The 9,395-nt window shown below is 56.9% G+C and overlaps 1 protein-coding gene across 1 annotated transcript; it reads right to left on the reverse strand.

Annotated features, from left to right (window-relative positions):
• Positions 1-384: 384 nt before the first annotated feature.
• LOC135292700 (zinc finger protein 436-like) lies at positions 385-1,815 on the reverse strand (the record flags this gene model as incomplete). The annotated part of the gene is made up of 1 exon (XM_064406805.1): positions 385-1,815. A coding segment is annotated over one exon (1,080 nt), but the record flags the coding sequence as incomplete, so codon positions are not given.
• Between the last annotated feature and the right edge of the window lie 7,580 nt (positions 1,816-9,395).

The raw sequence follows: 9,395 nt of genomic DNA on the forward strand, positions 1-9,395 counted from the left end.
CTTAGTACAACAATTCATATTACAAACATACTAAATACAAAACCAAGCACCACTAGAATTTCTCATACATTTTAACCAAACAATTAAACTTTAATAACACCCTTAAGTACTCTCAATTTATTTTTTTAAATTTAATTGCAGTGCTTTTATTTGGATATTGGTTATTGGATTGTTTGGGTTAGATGATTTTAAAATGGGATTTTTATAGCAAATTAATCAGCTGAGAAGGCGGCACTCTGCAAACAGAACTGACTGAAAATGAATGGGACAGAAATCAGTAACTCTGAAAGTTTTATTTGCTGTCAAACACATCCCACCCAGCCAGCCCCACACAATCCCCATCCCACCGCTCCCAATTGGGATCCCACTGCTCCCAATCCCCTTCCAACCCCATCTCATCCTGCTGGCTGTGGAAGTGAGTGAGGTTGGCATGGGATTGAGTTTTTTTGAGGAGGGATTGACCCTTTATGGGTTAAAATTCAGTTGTTTTCAGTGGGATTTGAGTGGTTTTGAGGCGACAGATCCATCCCTCTTGGATTTTGGAGGGCAAAGAGAAGAAGAAGAGAAAAAAATAAAAGCCAAACCAAAAGGAGAAGCAGGCAGTTGTGTTCCCAACAGGGATCACAGGGAATGTGGGTCACCAGGGCTGTGCCCAGCGTGGCTCCTGCAGTGGGGGATGGAGCTGGAGCAGCGCACGAAGCTCTTCCCGCACTCGGGGCACTCGCAGGGCTTCCCTCACCGGTGCCTCCGTTGGTGTTGGGTCAAGTGAGAGCTGCTGGAGAAGCTCTTCCCACACTGGGGACACTCGTAGGGCCTCTCCCCAGTGTGGATGCGCCGGTGGGTGACAAGATGGGAGTTCTGCCTGAAGCCCTGCCCGCAGTCGGGGCAGCAGAAGGGCCTCTCCTCTGTGTGACTCTGATAGTGACGGAAAAGATGGAAGCGGGTCTGAAACTCCTTCCCACACTTGGAACACTCATAGGGCCTCTCCCCAGAGTGGATCTTTTGGTGCATGATCAGGTGGGGACGCTGGCTGAAGCTCTTCCCACACTCCCCACACTCACAGGGCCGTTCCCCAGTGTGGGTCCTCTGGTGCCGGATCAGGTGGGAGCTCTGCCTGAAGCTCTTCCCACATTCCTCACACTCGTAGGGCCTCTCCCCAGTGTGGATGCGCCGGTGGGTGACGAGGTTGGAGTTCTTCCTGAATCCCTTCCCGCAGTCGGGGCAGCAGAAGGGCCTCTCCTCTGTGTGACTCTGATAGTGCTGGAGGAGATGGGAGTGGATCCGAAACCCCTTCCCACACTTGGAACACGCGTAGGGCCTCTCCCCAGTGTGGATCTTTTGGTGGACAATCAGGCTGGAATGCTGGCTGAAGCTCTTCGTACACTCCCCACACTCGTAGGGCCGTTCCCCAGTGTGGGTCCTCTGGTGCTGGATCAGGTGGGAGCTCTCCATGAACCTCTTCCCACATTCCTCACACTCGTGGGGCCTCTCCCCAGTGTGGATGCGCCGGTGCCTGACAAGATGGGAGTTGCGCCTGAAGCCCTGCCCACAGTCGGGGCAGCGGAAGGGCCTCTCCTCTGTGTGCGTGCGCTGGTGCTTGAGGAGACTGGAGCTGGTCTGAAACCTCTTCCTGCACTGATCACACTCGTAGGGCCGTTCCCCAGTGTGGCTCCTCTGGTGGATTATCAGCTGGGAGCTCCACCTGAAGCTCTTCCCACACTCCTCGCACTTGTGGGGCTTCTCCCCATCAGGAACCTCCTCATGGACCACCAGCTGCGAGCTCTGGTTCCACCTCCGGCTGCCTTCCCGGCCCAGGCTGGCTCTTTCCCCCTCAGATCCCCGCCAGCTGCGTTTGCAGCCCCTCCTCGTGCGGCATCTCCGGGGCTTTTCCTCCCCGTTGGGTTCCTGCGCCGTGGAGCCGCTCAAAACGGCCTCTGCCACGAGGTTCTGCTCTGCTGAGCTGGGAGATGGAGCAGGAGAAAGGGGGAAAGGGGCACTGACTTCCTCCTCACCTGCCTCAGTGTCCAGGGACATCTTCCTCTCTCTCACAGCCTCACAAGAAGTGACAATGGGAAATCCTGGTTTGGGGAAAACTAGGGATGAGAACGTTGACTGTGAAGGCCCCACTGCCCAAGTGCATCTCTACAAGCCACCAGCGACCTAGGCTCCAGAAAACCTCCCAAACACCAAGATTCAGTGATGAAAAACCCTCCCCAGGAGTTCCCCACCACTGCTCCCTCCCCTCTGCTGTTCAGGGTTGCCCCTGTCCCAGCTGCTGGGGTCACGCTTGCATTGGGGGTCCCCCTTCTCCTCGGTGCCCGCCCTCCCCAGCCTGCTGGCAGTCCCAGCAATCCCAAAAGCTGCCCCCTCTTCGCTCCCCATTCAGGGATGCCGGGGCTTTTTGGGCTCCCTTCTGGGCTCCCTTCTCCCCTCATGCTCTGCTCCGGGCTGCAGGGGCTCCAAGGAGTCCCCCCTGCCCCTCTCCAGCCTCTGCAGGCTCCCGCCCATGGCGGCGCTCCCCCCTCTCTGGGCTCCCCACTTTGGGCTCCTGGGGGACACAGGGCTCTGCTCCTCCAGGCTGCCTCTGCCGCCAGCCGCCACCGCCACCCCCCGATGTCCCCCCGAGGGGGCTTTTCCGCTCAGCCTTGCACTTCTCCATTCTCCAAACATCCCCCCAAAAAACCCAACTGGGAGGAACTGGGAGTGACTGGGAACATGCTGGTGGTCACTGGAAAAAACTGGGCTTCTACTGGGATCAACTGGGATCATGCTGGAGATGACTGGGATTATCCTGGCACTGAGTGCCACTGCACTGAGGCTGACTGGGAGTGCTTGGCAGCAAATGGGATCATACTGGAAGGAACTGGGAGTGTCTGTAACCTCTGTAACCAAATGGAGGATGAAAGAGAGCCATGGAACCATGTGGAGCACAACTGGTTCATACTGGCAGGGACTGGGAGCACACTGGGCTCATCTGTGGATCACACTGGGAGGGACTGGACTAATACTGGGAGAATCTGAGAGTGACTGGGAACACACCCTGCACATCATCCCCCATACTGGAACTGACTGGGTTGATCCAGGAAGCAATTGGAACCATGCTGGAGGCAGCTGGGACCATACTGGGAGAGACTGGAAGCAACTGGCATTATACTGGGACCACACTGGGTGGGCTGGCATGTGACTGGGATCCAACTGGAGCTTACTGGGATCATATTGGGGTTGAAAGGGAGCGACTGGGATCACACTTTGGCCTACTGGGAGCACCTGAGAGAAACTGGGATCATGCTGCAAGCAAACTGGAGGAACTGGGCAGGACTGGATGCATGCTGGAGGCAGCTGGGATATTCTGGGCATGACTGGGGGATCACACTGGGAGAACTGACACCTTCCTGGGGCCACTGGCAGTGCCTGGAAATGACGACAGACATGCTGGGGGCAACTGGGATATGCTGGGAGTGTCTGTGACCATCCTGGGGGGACTGGAACTACACTGGGAACAACTGGGACCATGCTGGAGAGCACTTGGGACAACTGGGAGTGAGTGGGACTGTGCTGGGAGGGACTGGGATCATATAGGGAGTGACTGGGACTAGAGCAGGGGCAACTGGGTCCAACTGGGACCATACTGGGAGTGTCTGTACCCATAGCAGAGTGATGGAACCACACTGGGAACAGCTCAAGCCATGCTGGGAGCAACTGGGAACCCTCTGAGGGTGACTGGAATCATGCTGGGATTGACTGGGAGTGCCTGTGAGCAACTTCAATCGTGTTGAAAGCAACTGGAAGAAAGTGAGATTGGGAAAAAGCTGGAAGTAATTGGGATGTACTGGGAGAGACAGGGAGTCACTGAGATCATCCTGGAGGCTACTGGGTTTGTGCTGGCATTGACAGGGAGCAACTGGGATCACACTGGGGGGGAGGGCACTGGCATCAGACTGGAATCATACTGGGAGTGCCTACGATCATACTGGGATTAGAGTGGGTGTGACTGGACCCTGACTGGGGGTTACTGGGAGCTCCCAGGCCCATGCTGGGAGCCAACTGGGGACATAATTAGAGGAACTGGGAGCAACTGGGATAAAACTGAGGGCAAGTGAACCATGCTGAAGTAACTGGGAGTGCCTGGCAATGACGATGAGAATGTTCAGGGCAACTGGGATATACTGGGAGTGTCTGAGACCATCTGGGTGGTGACTGGGACCAGACTGGGAGCCACTGGGAATGTGCTGGGGGAACTGGGAACATGACAGGGGCAAGTGGAAGTGACTGGGGCCCTGCTGGGAGAGACTGGGATCATACTGGGGGTTACCTGGACTATGCTAGGGGCAACTGGGAGAACTGGGAACACACTGGATGGAAGTGGCAGGAACTGGGATCAACTGGGACCTTGCTGGGGGCACATTCCATCATCACAGGCAATGACTGGGAGTGACTGGGCTCATACTGGGAGCAGCCACTGCCGGCACCGGCACCCCCGAACCCCTTTCCCGGCCATCCCGCCCCCCCAGCCCCAGCACCCCCCACTGCCGGGTCCCGGCAATCCCAGGGGTCCCCCCCTCTCGGGGTCCCGCTTTGCCCTCCTGGGGCTCTCCTCTCTCTGGGCTCGGCTCAGGGGAGCCGCGGCTCTCCCGGGGCTCCCCAAACCGGTGTCCCCCCGCCGCTGCCGCCGCTCCCCGGTCCCCACGCGGCCCCGGCAGAGCTCGGGGGGCCCGGCCGGGAAGCCCAACCCCCACCCGGGGGACCCGCATCCCCCCGCCCCCCGCCGGGGCTCTGCCGCCACCCGCACCGGGACCCCCCAAAAACCCCACCCGGGGACCCCCGATGTGCCCCCGAGGGCCATCTGCGGCTGGGCTTGGGAGCCCTGCCAGCTCCAAACATGCCCCCAGAAAACCCCACACCCAGGCACCCCCGGGATATTCGGGCCGAGCTCCCCCTCCCCGGGCACCTGCGGGATGGGGGGCGATGCTCCCGGGGCTGCGGCGGCTTCAGGAACCGCCAGGGCCACGAGATTCCTTTTCTCCTCCTCCCGGAGCTTCCTGCTGCCGCTCCGCCCCTTCCTCCCTCCTCCTCCTCCTCCTGCCCCGCTCCCGGAGCCCTCGCAGCCCGCGCAGGAGCGGGGCTGGAGCCGGGACAGCTCGGGACGCAGAGCGGGGGATGCCAGCAGTGGGATCCCTGGGAGAGACTGGGCTGTGCTGGGACCGTACTGGGAGCAGCTCCTGAGTGATGCTCCAGCGCTGGGGCTGGGGGCGCTCCTGGGGGCGAGGGGGGAGCGGGACCCCCGGCACCGGGACCCTGAGCTGCCACTGCCGGCACCGGGACCCCCCTGCTCCCCGTATCCTGCACAGGGACCCCCCTGAATCCCCCATTTCTGGACATCAGGACCCCCTGCTCCCCTTTTCCTCCCCATCCCGTGGCTCCCAGGCTCCAGACGTCCCGTGGGACTGGGCTGGGATCTGTGGGAATGGAGAACTCTGAGGGGCTGGGATGGGATCTCTGGGGATGGAGGACTCTGAGGGGCTGGGCTGGGATCTCTGGGGATGGGGGGGATCCGTGGGGCTGGAATGGGAATGCAGGGAGCTCCAAGGGGCTCCCTGGGGCTGGGACACGACTCCCTGGGTCCGTCCTCTCCTTGTTCCCAGGTCTCCACAGGCTGCAGGTGGTTTCCAGCTGTGACCTCCTCTCCCACGGAATGTCCATGGATCCCCTGGGTGAGGCTACGAGGGGTGGGATTTCATCTCCTTCCAGCTGGGGCCCGGGAGCTTTGCAGTGTCCGACGGTGCCACCTGGATCAGCCAGAGGTGCTGGGAATGCAAAGGGATCATGGTGGAGCAGATGAAGCATTACCAGGCACACAGCTGTGTGGAAGAGCTCCCAAAATCCATCAGACATGGTCGGGAGGCTCTGGAGCACAAAGGTGGGTGTGGGAGGAGGAGGGGAGTTCCTGTGGCAGTGTGGGATTCAGGAATGGGAGACTTGGGAATGCAGAAATTGCCATGGAATTTCCATGGCCGGATCTCTCTCATCCCAGCCAGGTGAGAATTCCATGGATAGATCTCCCCCTAACCCATTGCCATGGGAATTCCATGGGGAAATGATTTGAATTGACGACCAATGCAATGCCAGCAGTGCAATTGTGAAATACAAAGCTGTGTTTCGTGTCAGGTTCATACAGGCAACGTGTGTATTTGTGATTGTGATACGTGTGGAAACTGACCATGGGACAGTTATAAAGACGAATTCTAATAAATAACTGAGGAAGTAAAGAATGGAAGAAGGCCTTTGAACCAATCCTTTGTTCGCAATTACCCTTTGTAAGTCTTCAGTTGATTTAGGATCATTTGAATTAAAGCTTTAAGGATGTTGCTGTTTGACAGGAACTTTCTGCTTGTAGCTAAGCCTTAATGAGTTTTGCAGTAATAACCTCTTGAAGTATAATTTTAGAATATTGCTTGTAGTAAGGATCTTTGAAACGATAGATTTAGAATATATAAAAAGGAAACATGCTTATCTTGATACATTAAAAAAAACAGTGAAAAGCCGGTTAAGAAAGGAAGATGAACATCTACTCAAGGATTGATAGTGTCGACCAAGGGAAGCTGGACATCACTGTTATGGGATTTGCAATTAAAAGGTGGACCCACGTCTGGAATCGGGACCTCACCAGCTGGGAGACTTCTTTCTTCTTTTGGAAGCCGGACCCCACCATCTGGGGATACTCCTTTCTGGGATACATCCTGAGAAAAACTAAATCATAATAGTGTATAGAGTTGTGATGTAAAAATTGGGAATGGAAACTGCTGAGAAAGCTTATGAGTACCCCTATCAATGCCTGTAAGCCTCAACTATGGGTGTGCAGTTGGAGGGAAAACTTCCCCCACTGTTACCAAGTGCTGTATTGCTCATACTTTACCATATTAATTAATAAATTGATTGCTGCTCGAATATTGGCCTAGTCAAGCTTCTCATTTATAACACAATGAGCCGTAATCCCTGCTGGGATTGCATGGGACATGGGTGCCAATGCTGTGCCCAGGCCGGCTCTGCTGTGCCCGTGGCAGCGCCAGGGGAGTGCCCTGTGCCTGCCCTGAGCCCAGCAGGAGCCTTTCCTTGGCTGTTGTGTGCCCTGCCCGGGGCAGGAGGGCACTGCCGGAGCGGCTTTGGTGGCCCCGGGCACCCGGCCAGGCTGCAGCCGCTGCAGGGGCTCCTGGGGAATGTTGCAGAGCAAAGCTGAAAGCAAACAACAGTTTCTGGAGGGGATTCTGCCCCTGGGCTGTGCTGGGAGCCCAAGGGCAACAGCCCCAAGTGCTGGAGCTCAGTGTCCCTCGGCCAGGCCGTGTTCCCTGGCTCTGCCCTGTCCCTGTCCCTGTCCTTGTCCCTCAGCTCTCCCCTGTCTTGTCCCCTGTCCCTCAGTTGTCCCCTGTCCCTGTCCCCTGTCCCCTTTCCCTGGCCCTGTCCCTGTCCCCTGGCTCTGTGGGGTCAGAGGTGGCAGCAGGACCTGGGGCAGCCTTGGGGGAGAACAACCCTGAGCCCCAGCTGGGCCAGTTGCCCCATTCCCCCCAGGGGTGCCCAGGTCACTCCCAGCATGGGCCCTGTAGCTCCCAGTCACTCCCAGTATGATCCCAGCATGGTCCCAGGTGTTACCATTCACCCCTAGGATGGTTCCAGCCTCTCCCAGTATGATCACAGTCACTCCCAGATAGTCCCAGTACTATTCCAGTAGCTTCCTTTATGGTTGCTCTGTGATTCCAGTCACTCCTGGCCTCTCCCAGTATATCCCAGTTGCCCCCAGTGTTCTTCCACGCACTCCCAGTTGCTCCCAGTAGCTTCCACCATGATTCCAGTTGCTCACAGCGACTCCCAGTCGTCTCTAGCATGATTCCAGTTACTCCCTGTATATCCCAGTTGCCCCAACATGGTACCAGCTGTTCTCAGCTTGCTCCTGGTGACTTCCAATATGATCCCAGTATGACCCCAGTCACCCTCAGTGTGGTCCAAGTTGCTCCCAGTATGATCCCAGTTGTCCCCAGCATGGTCCAGTTTGGTCCCAGGATGATCCCAGTTGCCTCTAACACAGACCCAGTCACTCCCAGTATGATCCTGCTCTGATGCCACGATGATCCCAGTTGCTCCTAGCATGGCCCAGTTGCTCCAGTATGATCCCAGTTGCTCCCAGTTGCCCCTAGCACAGGCCCAGTCATTCCAAGTGTGATCCCATTCTCCCCCAGCATGGTCCCAGTCAAACCAGTCACCCCCAGTATGGTTACAGACACTCCCAGTATATCCCAGTTTCTTCCATTATTATCCCTGTTGCCCCAGTTCTGGTCCTGTGGGGTCCCAGTGTGCTCTGATCCTGCTCCCAGTGGATCCCAGTCCTGGGCGTGCTGTATTCCAGTGTGTTCCAGTGAGTCTCGGTGTAACCTGGTGCATCCTGGTGTATCCCGGTGTGTCCCAGTCCATCCCAGCCTGTCCCAGTTCATGCCTGTCCCAGTCCATCCCAGCCTGTCCCAGTCCATCCCAGCCTGTCCCAGTCCATGCCTGTCCCAGTCCATCCCAGCCTGTCCCAGTCCATCCCAGCCTGTCCCAGTCCATGCCTGTCCCAGTCCATCCCTGTCCCAGTCCGTGCCTGTCCCAGTCCATGCCTGTCCCAGTCCATCCCAGCCTGTCCCAGTCCATCCCAGCCTGTCCCAGTCCGTGCCGGTCCCTTCCCAGCCGCCCTTTCCCGGATCCTGCCCCTCCCGCCCCCGGAGCTGCGCCCGGACGGCAGCTACAGCCCCCCTGGAGCTCCAGAGGAAAACTCCACCCTTCCACAGGATCCCTGCTCCAGCAGAGCCAACCTGGCACTGCAGGAGGCTGCAGCCCCCGTTCAGTGGGACTGCTGCCAGCACCCTGACCCTCAGGGTGTCAGCTCCTGTTCTGACCCTGCCAGGGGTTTTTTTGTCTGTACTACTGCATTTGTAGTTTTAGTTTTCCTAGTAAAGAACTGTTATTCCTATTCCCATATCTTTGCCTGAGAGCCTTTTAATTTCAAAATTATAATAATTTGGAGGGAGGGGCTTGACATTTTCCATTTCAGGGGAGGCTCCTGCCTTCCTCAGCAGACACCTGGCTTTCCAAACTGTCGCCCTGGTTTTTTAAGATTTTCTAAGCCTTCTGATGTTTGCATTCTTCTAACGAACTTTCTCACACACTTTATGTAAATAACTTATTGTTTTTCATTTGTTTATGGAGGAGGAGAAATTTGATGGACTGTTGGTTTGTCCAGTGTCGTTGGAGGGGTGGCACGTTCAGCCTCCAATCCACTGTCACTTTTGGAAATGTATAAATGTTGGAGTCAGAAATAAAAAAGGCCTTTTCTTGCCTTGGAAGAGCAGCGTGTCCACGTCCTGTGGTTT

This window comes from Passer domesticus, unplaced genomic scaffold, assembly GCF_036417665.1.
Source record: "Passer domesticus isolate bPasDom1 unplaced genomic scaffold, bPasDom1.hap1 HAP1_SCAFFOLD_44, whole genome shotgun sequence".
Taxonomy (NCBI): Eukaryota; Metazoa; Chordata; class Aves; order Passeriformes; family Passeridae; genus Passer; species Passer domesticus.